This window comes from Rattus norvegicus, chromosome 9 (assembly GCF_036323735.1).
Source record: "Rattus norvegicus strain BN/NHsdMcwi chromosome 9, GRCr8, whole genome shotgun sequence".
Lineage (NCBI taxonomy): Eukaryota > Metazoa > Chordata > Mammalia > Rodentia > Muridae > Rattus > Rattus norvegicus.
The window spans coordinates 64,678,470-64,693,756 of record NC_086027.1 but is presented as its reverse complement, the minus strand read 5'-3'; the positions used below and the strand labels follow the sequence as shown (position 1 = coordinate 64,693,756).

General features: G+C 42.2%; 1 protein-coding gene across 1 annotated transcript in view; it reads right to left on the bottom strand.

The window, feature by feature from the left end:
* Plcl1 (phospholipase C-like 1) overlaps positions 1 to 15,287 on the bottom strand; it is a 337,196-nt gene that overhangs the window by 39,415 nt on the left and 282,494 nt on the right. The window contains exons 3-5 of the mRNA NM_053456.2: positions 15,019 to 15,222; positions 3,363 to 3,438; positions 1,344 to 1,453 (exon numbers count right to left, since the gene is read on the bottom strand). Of these exons, the coding sequence (NP_445908.2) occupies positions 1,344 to 1,453; positions 3,363 to 3,438; positions 15,019 to 15,222 (390 nt within the window). The remainder of the gene's footprint in view (positions 1 to 1,343; positions 1,454 to 3,362; positions 3,439 to 15,018; positions 15,223 to 15,287) is intronic.

Genomic DNA, 15,287 nt, shown 5'->3' with positions numbered 1-15,287 from the left:
AATTATATGTTTTATAATTGTTTAAAAATGAATGTTTTTATATTTATCATTAGCAAATTACTTATATGACTATTTCATACATCTGTACACCTGGCATTTCATAAAAATTTCTCAGGGAAAATTTGGCAAGTGGAAAAAGCTTAAGAGTCTTATTCTAAAGTTCTAGTGAGCTCTTCCTCTAATACTGCAGGCCACTCCTCAGACAAATGATGCCCTTCCTGCCCCTGCCTCAGGCTGCAACTTAAAGAGGTCAAAGTTTCTTGTATTATCTATGTCTGTCAATCCCTACCACAAATCTCACACAGTGGGAACTAATAAATACATATGCACTCAATTTTTAAGAGACACGTGGAATATGTCTTACAGATCACTTCACACTTCCAGAGACATGAAGAATCTCTGCCAAGCAGGTTAAAGACAGGACCCTGGATTCAAACCTCAGCTGTACCGTTAACAAGCTGGGACCATTGGTAACACTTAAGATCCAAATAGCCCATCTCATCTGTAAAATGATAGTGACAGGGATTTACTAAGATTGTCCCATATGACTGTCAATAAAAGGTACTGGGTGTAATAGGTATTCTATAAGTATTAACAGTTATTAATTTTTTTGTTTATGGTTTTTCCCAACACAATGTCTAGAATAAGTTTTTCTAACTGCCTAAGTTGTTTCTCTTTTCATATCAGAAAACATAAAATACTGAATCCTTACTTCAAATTTCAAATTAATTTGTAGCAGAAAGCAATTTGCAATCTCAAGAAACTGACTTCTAAAAATTGTTAAGAAGAAATTTATTTATAGTAAATATTCTTAAAATAAAAATTCTAAGGGGCCCCAGATATTCTGTAGCATACGACTGTTCCAGATCTCTCACATTGGAACTCTCCCAGCAGAATTTGGCATGACTTTACAGAAATGAAAAAGCCATATTGACTTGCAGAAGTGTTCTCATAAACACACACACACACACACACACACACACACGCACGTATACTCGCAAGTATGCACACACACATGCACATACATACAGCACACAGACACATACAACATGCAGACACATGCACACATAGACACACATACACATGCATGCATACACACACACACACACACACACACACAGCAATAAAATTGGGTCTCACTCATGTGCTGACCTCTGCCTCCATCATGTACCCTGTTGCCCTATTAAGAAAAATAAAAAATTAAATAAAAACACTTAGAGCCAACCCAGTGGTCAGGCCCCTCAAGCCTTACAATTCGAATCACTGTACTTAGCAGATGATACTTCTCTCCAAAGAAGGAGAGCAGAGAAACAACAAAAGGAACAGCAAGGGAACTCGTGTACCTTCAATACAGTAATATTCCAAGCGAAGCTCTCGATGGCCTTGTTGAGTTTTCTTCCCTTCAAGCCTTCCTTTGCCCCTAGATTATGAAGTTCTTCATGGAATTCCATCCCTTTGAAACAAAACACACATAAGAGAAGGTAGAACATATCCCGGGAAAACATGCATTTTTACCATGAAATGTTCTCAGTAGAGTATATTTATATTCCTGTTCACTCATAATTTGTCTGTTTCTATTCACATAGAAGGCATCTAAGAATGACTGATACAGGCTGTTTCGTTCTAAGCAGCCTTCATGCACAGAGAAACACAAGGGAAAAGAAGGAGCACAGACAACCATTGCCCCTGACCTCACTTGTCCTTTTCCTCGTTTCTATGTGGAAGGCTGTGGGAGGCAGAGGTAAGCTCAGGTGAGCGTGCACGCCATTTGCTTTGGTTAATGAACCAGCCCTATGCTCTAAAAGCAGGCCCTTGGGTCCATGCAGGTAAAACAGTAATTAACAGATTTGATCCCAAATAAAAAGACTTTAAAAAAAAATCTTAGGAACACTGCATGTTTTGTATTTCAGAGTGACCATTCATGTACTTTTGCTCTACCATTCACTCAGGCTTGAATGCCATAAATTACATCACTAGCTTCTTCTGAAGCCTTTCCCTAGGAACCTCAAGGTAAGAGTAACATTCTCTTCTGGACAATTTGTTTCATCTCAGAACTGGGACTGACTCTGAGCCAAGATCTTCTTTCCCAGAACTTATCGTCCTCAGTGCTAGCTGGTCTTGGACTAACAGGCTCTAATCTCTCATACACAGATCAGCCTTTTATATGTATAAAGAAAGACATTGGATTAAATGCCCTTGGATTCTCTTTCTGCTCTGCTGTGAGCATTCTAACTTGCTTCTGCTTACTGGTGACCCATCTTTGAAGTGACATCTAGGCAGGGCCACTGAACCAGCTGAATTTCTGGATTTGAGTAACGTAGACAGGTCCATCTGGGAATAGACAGTGTCCTACCTGGGCTTGAAACATCCTACCACTGGATAGAGATTTCACACCTTGTCTAGCCACCTTACTTTTATTACTATAAACTAAAATCACATTGACTTTGCAGGAGCGAAGAGCCCAGGCTTCCACTCTAGGTCACCCACTCACTAGATGTGTGGGTCTGAACTACCCTTGCCATTGCTGGCCTTCACTATCCTCCCTGGGGAAACAGTGGGAGTAAGTGTCACTGAATGGGACTGTGGTGAAGACTGTGGGTATTTTGATTGTTGCGTTTTTCTGTCAATTAAAATACATAATTGCTCGCTGGTAAGTCTAGTAAGGAGTACACGTTTACAAGCTAGTCAACTCTATTGTGTGTTGACACGGAGACTGGATCATTCACCAGCCTCTTACATGTCCCATCCATAGATGGATGGAACGGACAGTTGTTATGAGGACCAAGTAAATAGTGCATCATGCTCTTCAAACATCATAAGCACACTGATATAGCCACTGTCGGCACTGTCTTCTGTCTCTCCTCATCATTATCACTTCATGTGTGGAGGGAGGAGCACACGGATCCAAGAAGCAAAAGCTTACTGATACGGATGAAACATAAACAGGCATCGGTGGATATGTACAGATATGTGACTCCCTCCCGTCCTTAAATCTAAAGTGAGAATTGGGAAGAGCCAAAATACAGAAGTAAATAGGACGATGATTCCAATCCGAACTGGGAAGTGTTTAAACAGCCACATAAAACCACAGCTTCCCCGCTGGCAGTGAAAGGGTCTAAGAGGCCCCAACCACAAGGGTTTATTCATAAGCTCTTGTCTCTTGACCTCTTCAAACATCCCCCTCCTATACACAGATATAACCTGCCACCACCCAAAGGTCTCCATTACCAAAGACAAATGTAACTTAAACTGTAAACACTGCCTTGAAATATCTTAATTTTATGTGGAAGAACAGGAAAGTTTTGAAGCTTCAGTGACTTGTGATTGTGTTTTCTAAACAAAGAAGAACAAAGACACATTACCTGCTTTCTGACACTGTACAATTTTTTCCTGGACTGTGTCAGCCATTTCTATGAGGACCCGACTCTCTTGAATCATCTGTCGTAAAACATCAAAGAGTAGTGGTTAGGAATCTTTCAACTGGCTCACTGGACAAACAATGCACAGAGATGCCCTCAAAATCTACCGAAGAATGGGGGAGCATCATGAGAGATGGGGAGAGATGGGAAAATCTCTGTCCCAGCTCTCATCCACACAAGACAAGAGACACCTTTCTTACAATTGTCACAGTTGTGTAACATAGCAGGCATGTAGTGGTAAATACAAAAAATAACCATTGAATAAATGAGTATCAACACTGTAAATTAGTCATCAACACTGTAAAACCTGTGAAGGTTTAAACTGAATAACACCTTCAATTTCCAAGGAGTGATGCCCAGTGTAATGGTGCATGCCGTTACCACTGCATGTGGGAAGCAAGGTCAAGAGAATGACTACAAGTTCAAAGCCGGCCTGTTTACCTGGCAAAGGTCAGTGGGGGATACATAGAGAAGGTTAGGCCAGCCAGGGCTAAACAGCAAGAAAGGATCAAAAGGAGCAAGGGATAGAAATAAAGAAAGGGAAGTAGGGGATGAAAGACAGGAGAAGGAGCTGAAGGCTTAAAACAACTTATCTAATGGCCGGTGGTGGCCAGGGACTGTACGGCTATCAAGTAAAAGAATTTAGAGAGAAATTCCATATGACCCCAACGTAATTAAGGCATTTCCAGCATTTACAAATGCATTATCAGTTGAAGTTCTTTTCTCAAAATTTATCAGATGTTCCAATGAGTCAAATCACAGGCAAAACGTTTTCCTGACACTCAGGCAAGAGAAACATTCTCAGAGGTTGGACAAACCCCACATTTAGCCTAACCAACATGTTACTGCTACAGTCTTGGACTTAAATGTCCCCAAAACCCCATGTATTAAAGGCTGGATCCCTAGGAAGGTGCCCATAGCAAGTGAGGGAAGCCTCCTGGGAGGTCTTCATGGCACTAGAGTATGACCTTCAATGGGGCTGTGGACAGAATCCCTCCCTCTTCCTCCCTTTCCCTTCCAGCCACGACGTAAATGGTTGATTCTGCTAAGTGCCCCGACTATGACTATGTCATACGGCATTTAACCAGAGACCAGTAATCAAAGTGTCTGCCTCACAAGCACTAGAACCTCTAAGATTGTGGGCCCAAATAGACCATCTTTCTCTATAGGTAAATCTCAGGTATTTGTTATACTAATGGTAATACAACTAACAATACATTGACATGCTTTAAAATATAGACCTCAAGGCTATGGAACCTTAGATGTCATCATCAATCCCTTTCTTTTGTAGATATAAAAACTATAAGGTTAAAACTCCGGACCAGTGAAATGGAATTAATGATGGACCTAAGTCAGAGTCCCCACTCCTCGCACACAACCTGATCTGCTTTTGACTGTCATCTCTTTTATTTTGCCTCCATTATGCCCATAAGAGAATGCATGGCTCACACACAGGAGCAGTCCTGTTCCAGCCCACAGGCACAAACAAGGACATGCACACCATCCATTATAACCAGATTCTAATCTGTTCCTTGGAAGGCAATCTTTTTAAAAGGTGACTGATAAGCTCCTTCGATAGTATCTTAACTGAGATCAATTGGTTGGTTTTACACTCAAACGAGAAAACATGACACGATCTACTAGTAAGAAGCTCTCTTTCTGTCAATTTGCAGTATTTTATTACAGATCCCCTATGGACTACATTTCCTGCAAAGTTCTATAATGCCACCGCCCCTGTGGCCAGGTGAGATGGAAGTGTCCTCTTTGCCAACTCTGACTCTTCTGTCCAGACTGGCAATGTCATTTCCCCTCTATCTCATGAAGACCTTTTTAAGGATCCTCTGATCTTGCATTTATAATTTCTTCCTCTGTCTCTAGTCTCATCTCTTAACTTAAAATGAGCTAACAAAACCACCAATGGAATACTCCAGTGGATTTGGTAAGTGTCCCTATCTCCCCTTCCTAACAAATCCAGCTGACACCCATTGCTTGGACGCTGTGCAGAACTCACTGTGACAGTTAGACATTGGCCCTGGCTCTCATCAGTTGTCCCCTGATCAATTCTCTGTCCTAATTCTCCAGCTCAGCAATTCAACTACTCATCATCCTCCTTTTGGAGTTGCCTGGCTCTGTCTCTTATTCCCTTCTCCATGTTCACATACAGGAAACTGCCTGGCCTCAGTTCTCATTCTCTGTTCCCATCACAGACATTTCATAACTAACCTTGTCTCTCTCAATTCTAGTGATCCACAGTTGTGGTTTCTAAGGTCAGAGGCTCACGTTCCCTGTGGCATAAAGTGGGGATGCACAACATAGATATTTGATATGTGAGATGAAACAGTTTTTTTTAAACATTTTATTTTATCTGTAAAAATGAAAAATGTTGATTGTGCTACCTTGCTAAATTAAAGCCATGTGTTCCCAAATGGTAGCCAGGGCACTGCCAGGAAAGAAATTAATTTCATGTTGGAAGAAAGCTGAAAGACAGTTGCCACTCCCATATTTCCTCCAGAGAATCACAACTTACAAATGGCTGCAGAGTGGCAAACTGGTCCCGTTATATTATATTGTTCTAAACTGCACAGGCTCCAACAGGGAAAATGAAAACAACCTCACAAGCCCAAGCAAATAGCACCTTACAATAGACGCTCCATGATTCCTTCCCCAGACACAATGTGAGCTGTAAAACAATGATGGTGCGATCTGCCAGGCACACTCAGGGAACAGAAGAGGACTGTACACTAGTTTCTACCCTTCATATTTCAGTGTGTGTGTGTGTGTGTGTGTGTGTGTGTGTGTGTGTGTGTACACACGCTAGTATATTAGTATGCATATACAGCTTATGATGAGAATATTCACACAATATTTGCAGTGAACGCTAAGTACTATTTGCACTTCTCGCTGAGTTCTGCTTGCCCTTCCCAATCCACTCCAAGCTCAGGCTTAGGCTCAGGGTAGGGAGGTTGATTTCTCAAGGCCACACATGGATGCTCTCCCACATTCTGACTGTTCTTGACATCGGCCAAAAGAACCACCAAAAAGGATCAATAGTAGAAGTCAGTAGAGCAGAGGGCTTAGATCACTACCTCCACATGGTTCCTTCCCCGCTGGCCTATGGTTTTAGAACTTCCTCTCTGCAAGGTGACAGCTCCAGACAGGGTGGAAAAGTACAGAGCCAGAGATACTGCGCCTTAGTTCATTAGGCCTGGGTGTCACCAAGATTTCCACTGCTGCTCACTGCTGGATGCTCACGGCCACCGTGGCCAGCCCTTTTTTCTGCTGACCTTATGCACTTGCTGTGTATCAAACCTCTGAACCAGCCAGGCGGTCCTGTGATCAGGCCAAGCTTGAGAAGTGTAGATCTCACCACTCAACAAAGGAGTTTCTTTTGTAGCAGAAGACCATTACAGAACACTACTGCTGGTCAAACTATAGAGAAAAACTGACTGTGGGGGTGCCCAGCCCCAACTGACATACATACAACACGATTTTATACTTAATGCTCAGGAAATAGCACAGAAGAGGGGCAGAGCCTGAAGACCAGGAAGCCTGCTGTGAGAATGAATACATCTTCTAGATAGGACAGGGAAGTTGAACTGATGAATGGTAAGGTTTCATCCTATCATGACTCAAAAACTCTGCATAGACGCTACTTTTCTGTGGAATTCTGTTTAAATTCACAGTCACACCTAACTTCCTATTTAGAGTCACTTTAAGGATAATTTGTCACGGACAAGACCGTTTTGCAGACAAAGAATCTGAGTTGAGAGCTGATTTGGCAAAAGGCACAGGGTTAGAACAATACTTGGGAGTGGAATCCAGGGATTGTGACCTAAGCTTATGCATTACCCTGTGATCAGTGTGAGCACTAGACCCAAGCTTATGTGTTACCCTGTGATCAGTGTTAAAGATTGAGTTTCCACTACAAGAACAAGTTGGGGACCATCACTCAGCAGCATCCATAAAAGTAGAGGGTTGCCATGGCCACATCTTCTTCTAGACAAAATTCTTAGCATAAGTCAGCCACTAGAGGCAGTCTCCATATGCACATGCCTACATTTTAGAAGGAGGTAGACATTTGGACAGGCTCCTGCTTGAGAGTGTTTATGAAGCTTTACAGACCCATCGCTCTTCTTTCCCCTAAGCCATCCATCTATTGCCTTCATTCTAGTCAAACACCAGGTCTCTGGGTCTCTAGGTCTCTAGTCATATGATGGGTTATCCAATCAAATTGTTGAAAGTCGTCTATCTTGAATTCTACTAAACTCAGCACATTTGTTAACAGGACTGCTGCCACCCACATATTTGCCAACTAGATGAGGACAGTTCTCTGTAGTTTTGAATACTCTCTAATAAACAAATATCAGCTCCATTTGTAGACCAACATCTTTTCCATTTTAAGCACTCAACCCTGTGAAGATAGCCAACTTTCTATGGAACAAAAACAAATATAAAACTCAGAATACCCACCAGCTGCTGAGAAGCTAGAAGTGATCTCCCTGTGTGCCTCCCATGATGGTAATGATGTGTGTCCTGTGCAGGGTCTAGCCTCAGCTCACACTACCCAGCCTGATTTATGACAGTATGTTAGCATTCTGTCTAAGCTCTGCCCCACAGCTACCACAGGTATACCTGACTCACTATAAAAGGGGCTGCTTGCCCCCTCCTCCCTCCCTCCCCCCTCCTCTTGCTCTCTCTTGTTCTGCTCTTGCCTTCCTGCTCTTGCTCTCTCCCCATTCCCTTCCCCCCGCCTCTCTCCACATGCTCATGACCAGCCTCTCCTCCTCCTCCTCTTCCTCCTCCTCTTCTCCTCCTCTTCTTCTTCCTCCTCTTCCTCTTCCTCTCTCTCTCTCTCTCTCTCTCTCTCTCTCTCTCTCTGTCTGCCTCTGCGCTCTACTACCCTCTCTTCTCCCCTCCCCATGTCCTGAATAAACTTTATTCTATACTATACCATTGTGTGGCTGGTCCCTCAGGGGGAAGGGACACCTCAGCATGGGCCCACCGAGCAACCTCCTTCACCCATACCTGACTACATCTCCATGGAACGTATTCCCTCTCTCTTTATCTTTTTATAAACACAACAAAATCTGAGCAGAGCTGACCAAATCCTCTGTCTCCACATTTGTGGTGGCGACAATTCTACCACCATTGCTGCTTTCTTCATAAAGGGATCTATTTCCAAAACAGCTGCCAATTAACCTTGAGAAATTGCTTGAAAACATTGGTTTTTACCCAGTTCTTAGTACAATTTATGTCATTCACACAAAAAGCCAGGTGAGATTTTAGCTTCTCTGATTGATATGAATAAATACCCAGCAAACAGGGACCTAAAGAAGGAAGGTTGTCTGGGTCACTTGAGGAAGGCCAGCTGTCACGGAAGTGAAGGTATGGTGGTAGGTAAAGGGCTGCTTTCTTACCTCCAGGGAGACCAGAAAGCCTAAGGAAGGAGACGTTGGCACTGCCCAGCATCTTTCTTCTTCCTTTTACACTCCGTTTGGGACCATGACACTATTCTATACGTCACTCACATCCAGATTGGTTCTTTACCTTCAATTCATCCTCTTTGAAAAAAATCTTTACAGATATATTCAAAGTTGTACCTTCTTTCTGCCCTGGGGGTTCTTTATTCCAATATAACCAACAAAATAAATCATCACATGAAACCTCTCTACAATTTTCAGGCCAATTTGACTAGCTCAATGCCTTTAACTAAAGTGTTCCAAAAATTTGAGGAGTGAGGAACACAGGTCCAATCAGGATTCATGGAAGCTAGATCAAAGAAGTGTCTTGAAATAATTCTTCTTGATGTATCCTTTATAGCCAATGTTTTAAAAACCTGGCACCAAGTAGAAATTGTCACCCCTCAAGATGACAACTATTCCATTATTCGACAACTGCAAAAAATGTGTCAGAAGACACTGCTGTACTCAAGAGTGAGGAGGTGTCCATGCACTAAGTTCATTGTTTTGAAACAGCTAGCTCGAGTTGGGCACACACACCTACACAACTATCTTTCTGAGTTCTATTGCTGTGCAAATTAGTATACTTTTTGAATTTCAAACTAATAGAATGTTTTCCACAAACTTTACAATGTGGCAGTGATGGGAGAAGAACATTTTTGATTGATTTACTTATTTCAACTGAAATTGCTCTCAATTAGCAGGGCTATCTTGCAGGGGCCGGGGATGGGGCTGGAGACACGGCTCAGTAGTTAGAAGGGCAGTATGCTTCCCTCAAATGTGGATTCCAGTACCCAAGTCAGAGGGCTTACAAATACACTCATGTGCATTTACACACACACACACACACACACACACACACAGACAGAGAGAGAGAGAGAGAGAGAGAGAGAGAGAGAGAGAGAGAGAGAGAGGAGACTACAGACTTTTTTCCATCTTGAGGCTAACAATCTTTTGGCACTAACGCTAACATAAGAGAGTGGAATTAAGCCATTATTCTTGGCTTGATTGTGATACCGCCCACTACTCCAGTTGCCAAACACGATTAGATGGCACTTAATTCTTTTTTGCTACATTCCTTCTTGTGCCAGTACAACCAGCTGCTTTCCAAATCACAGCCCAACAGATTTAGTAAACGATTAATCCGAGATTCATGTTCTCTAGACTGTCTGACTTCTTTATCATCAGAAAATCTGTTTCTCTTACCATGGTAAGGTTTTAACTTTTATGCTAATGCTAAATAATTCAGTCCACAAGTCAGCTTTGAAGACTGCCCTGGTTTGCAGTTTACCATTGCACTCCTCTATAACTGATCTATCTCTGAATGAGGCACTCAGAACACAAACTACCCAAAGCTCTCATTAATTTAAAACACGTAAAAGGTTAGAATATATTAAGCAAATAGATCTTGACTATCCATGAAAAATTAGGCTGGTAGAACATTAAAGAAGTAAAAAGTCAGCCATCCAAAGAAAACAGCACATAAAGGTCAGATGGCATTCTCATTTCCAAATTATTTGCAAATACAACTCTGCCAAGTGCCAGGGAGGCCACAGTGTGATCATTGTTTAGTGGAGAAGGTTCAAGGTGGCCCAGTGACATCTCAGAGGACTCTTTTGTCAGTAGTTCACAACCTGAGGGTCAAGACCCCTTTAGGAGACTTTCACAGGGGTCACACATCGGATACCTGCAGAGCAGATATTTCCATTACAATCACAATGAAGAAGTAGCAATGGGAGTAGCTGATCACCCTCAGCTGAGTGTCACTGCCCCCCCCTTTTAAGTTTTACCCTCCCATTAGAACAACCATGCTAAAGAAAATCTCTACCACTTCACACGGCACCTTGACAGAACAGGCATCCAGAATGTGTTTGCTCCTTGACTAATAGAAAGACTGAGAGCACAGATACCAAGTGATAATCTAAAAGAGGTGTATTGATGCCATGCATAGAGTCAATCTATGAATGATTTCTTAATAAAATCAGTTTTGCAAAAGGTCTTCACCTGAGTGGTGTGGGATAGAAATCCAAGGGTAGGGGACAAGAAGGTGGTAGGAAGTAAATCGGAGGGAATGGGGACGGTAAAGAGGCTGTGGTCCTTCTGACTGAGTTTGTAGGACAGGGAGCAAGTCACCAAGGCTGGCACTGGAGAGGAAATGGAAGTGGGGCATCCCACCATAAGCTAAAACTACATTTTTTGCATTAGTAACAGACGTTTGCAGCTTTTGTTTAACCAACTGAAATTGATTGTAACACATTGCGTGCTAACATGGTTTTAAAGAGACTAGAGTGAGGCAAACAGGGCTCGGCCCTTACAAAGCACACATTCAAGTTGAGGGACTCAGAAGATAAAGGCAATTATTTTTAAAAGATTGAGCAGAATAGTATTCAACACATCTGAATAGTGTGGTGGGGAAACACCTACGAAATAGCATGGAGGTGAGGGTCAGTAGTTGGGGAAGCATATCTCAGGAAATGACTTGATAAGAATTAAGGGGTAGCATGCGATTTTCCAGGCAAGGGAAGGACACTCCAGGAACAAATGCAGTATGCTTCATAATAGCCTGGAGACTAGAACAAGTTTGGTCTGAGTGAGCAAAGTCAGGATGGCTGGGGGAGAGTGAGGAGGGTGGGAAGTCTGCAGAGGTATTAGATCACGAACGGCCCTAAATCTGAAGCTACCAAGGAGTTGATGAACTATTGTGACACGATCTAGTCTATGTTGTCAGATGATCACTCTGGGTCTACAGAGTATCTCAGGAGACTTCTTGAAAATCACCACAAGCACTAATACTCTGAGAGCAGAGGCGCACCGATACATTGCGGTCAAACAGACTGAAAATGAGGCTCTTTTCTTCAGGGTCAATGGGCGCATAAGCACATCCCTCCTCAACTCCTGCACTGTTGCAGAAATATGCAATACAGACGCCGCAGTGCTCTCAGGCGTGTCTGTGACGTGCTGGCTGCACAGTCCACAGCAGGCTACCTTCACTCAGCTTCCTACCAAAGTGAGAAGCCATTTCCACAGGAAATGATAACTGGACTCCATTTAGCTACCTCTGCTTCCCATGGGTTTACTTCAGATTTTGTTAAAGCCTGGCTCTGCCTACAATCGTAAGCTGTGTTTTAAAATCAGAGATGAAAGAAAGCATAATATTACGCTTTGGACTTAGCAGGTAAAACAGAAAGGACAAAGACACCATCAGACACTTGTGATAAGAAGCAGGCACTGTCCAACCGCAGCCCGAGAGCCATTCTTCCTAAGTCAGACCCAGCTCTGGGGCCAGCTGCCCTCACAATGGATTATTTTCCTTTCTCAGTTTACAAGGGAATAAGTGATGTCTGCTGTCTGTCTCTATGGCAACTAGTACCCTAATTTCACCTCTTAGATGGCAATTATACCTATTCACTGAACAGCTTTCAATCCCTACTTTTATGATGAAAAAAAATTGATTTCACAAAAAATGCGACACAGGCAATAGGTGAGCCCACCCCACTCCGCATCTGTGGGCAGAGTGCATTCAGGGAGGGATTTTTCACGTCAGTTAGAACGTGTTTATGCTAAGTGCATTTCTCCTAGTTATTTTTAATGGTAAAATATTAGTATTTTCTTAACAGTTATTTTATTCAACTATGCATTTATCTTGTTTGTTAGAAAGACTTTGGTAAATACAGGAAGCATATGGAAAAGAACTAAGAAAACAAGTTTCACTCGTGACAAACAAAAGCAGTCACTGTTAATGTCTTCCTAGGATTGCATGTGCATATGAATACAAACGCAATTTAAATCTCACTGCTTGTACATTATTGCAACCAGACTGCTTCACAAAAACACATGCAATTGTCCTCCGAACAATTTACTGGTCCTCCAAACAACCGACTTGGATAGCTTCGAAGGAGTCCCTTAGATGAAGCCCTATCTTTTCAAAATCATTTTATTTTAATTTAAATGTCTGTATAAGTGATTCCACATGTGTGCCGTTGCCTGTGGAGGCTGGAAGAGGAAGTGGCATCACCTGGAGCTGAGTTACAAACAGATGTAAGCCGCCATGGTGGGGCTGGGAATGGAACCTGAGGCCTGAGTAGAAACAGCTCTGAACTGAGCCTTCTCTCCAGTTCCTGGGTTCCTATCTGTAATTTAGCTAATCCCTCCATGTCACCATTATGAAAATCATATATATATGTGTGTGTGTGTGTGTGTGTGTGTGTGTGTGTGTGTGTGTGTGTGTGTGTGTATGTACAGTATGTATATATATGTATGTATATATATATATAACAATAAATCTTTAGAAACCAGAAGTACACAGATCAAATGCAATAAGCATTTTAAGTAATTTTCTCCAACTTTTCTCCAACAATGTATAATGCAATTTACTTTTGCTGAATAGGCAGAGAAAGAAAAGTATCTTCCTAAATTCCCCTTCATGTGTGTGTATATATGCATATGTGTGTGTAAAAGTGTGTGAATGTCTGTATGTGTGCATGTGTAAGCATGTTTGGAAGTGTGTGTGTGCAAATATGCATACACTTTCATACAGAGGCAAGGACCACAGATTAACATTGCCCTCTACCATTTTTTGAACTGTGAACTGTGACCTGGGGCTCACTGTCTTGGTAAATGCCAGGTCAGGATGCTCCAGAGGTCCTCCTCCCTCTATTTGCCAGCACTACAGTTACAGAGGTGTGGTGTGACATTCATGTGGGTACTGGGGATTCAAACTCAGGTCCTGATGCTTGCACAGTAAACACTTAACCCACTGAACTATCACCAGAACCCTGTCTTCTTACATTCCAGATTAGAAGAGCCGTGATTGAAAGCACAGGGCACAGCTGGTGATCTAGTGGAAAGGGGCCTGGGGTCTCATCGTACTCAGACTGGAATGGCCTTGGTCTCTGGAGCTTAAAACATCTTACTGGAGTAGCCAGGACTATAAGGGCATACACAGCACCATACTTGATTTCATATGTTAACTTATGAAATGGGAAGCTTATTTTAAAGATAAATGTGCTGTATATTTCCTGATAGGTTTTTAGGCAAAAGAGGATTGCTTATTGATTTCTGAAGCAGAGCCTGTGTTGTCCCCTGATGTCCATTCTCCTCCTACTTCTTAGGAACAGAAGAGACAACTTTTAGACCCCTTGAAATGGGACTTTTACATTGGCTTTTGCAATTAACTGTGGCTATATATCAACTCTAGGCTGATGAACAGGAAGGAAAAGTAATATTTTTTCTGTCTGTAATTCCAGAAAATAATATCCTAAATAAAGGAAAATATGTCTTCCGCATCATTCCTGATGTGTAGATGACAGATATTATGAGTAGAGTTTTGGCTGCCCTTTTAGACCTTGAAAATAAGGGCTAAATGCAAAGAATAGAAGAACAGACGATTAGAAAGAGCCTAGGCACCTAAGAACTTGGCAAAAGCCAAGTTTCCCCAGATAATTGCTGTCCAAATTTCTGAATAAAAGTTTGCATTTTAAGCCATAATTGGGTGGTTTTTTAAAAGATACATTGCTTTTTAAATTTATTTCCTGAAAATTTCATACATCACATGTGGGAGAACTTACTCTTGATTGATATTTGGAGTTTCTACATATTTCTATTGTTACTGGTTTGTACGTGTTCTTCTAGTTAAATATGCCTATTTATACCTGATTAGGTATGCTAGACATTTTGTCATTTGCTCTTTAATTCTGTTTACACAAACACAAAAATAAAGTTATCCCCAAATCTAATCAGTACATAGATTTTATTAAATATTCAGAATGAAATCAGATAGTATTATTAGCTTAGAAATGTTGACATACAAGCCTTCCATCTCAACCATCAAGTGGTGCTGAGACCTGAGCCTCTGTCTGTCAGGAGCTATCATTCAGAGGAAAAGGAGGAGGAGGAGGCATGCTTCTGAGGACTGGGAAATCACACACTCTTTGTCAAAAACAAGAGATGGTTCCATTTGCCATGTCCTCAGAGGCATCCCTGGGGCTTAATGGACACTGAACAGTAAGCTCTGGCTGCCACCTCCAACCATACTTTAGAGGCAGTCACTCTGCTCTGGGCACTAGAATTCTACCTCAGAACCACTGCTTTTCGAGATGTCCATACACTGAGATAAGTAGCAGGAAGTTGCAACCGCCTACCAGATCATATGCAGCCAGCATCCTCTTCTGCACATCTGGAATTGTGCCCAGAGGCTCCAGGTAAGGAAAGCAGTCCTTCATCACCAGAGACACGGAGGGAGTACTATCACTGGTGATGAGACGAGAGGACAGGGTTAACAGGCACTGTTTCAGACTGGCAATCGGTGGGAGTCCACACAGCTCCTTAACAGACACTATGGCGTTCTACAAGGAGAAAACACGGAGTCACATGTCTGAACACGCGGCACTGCACCCCAGTTTACACCCCA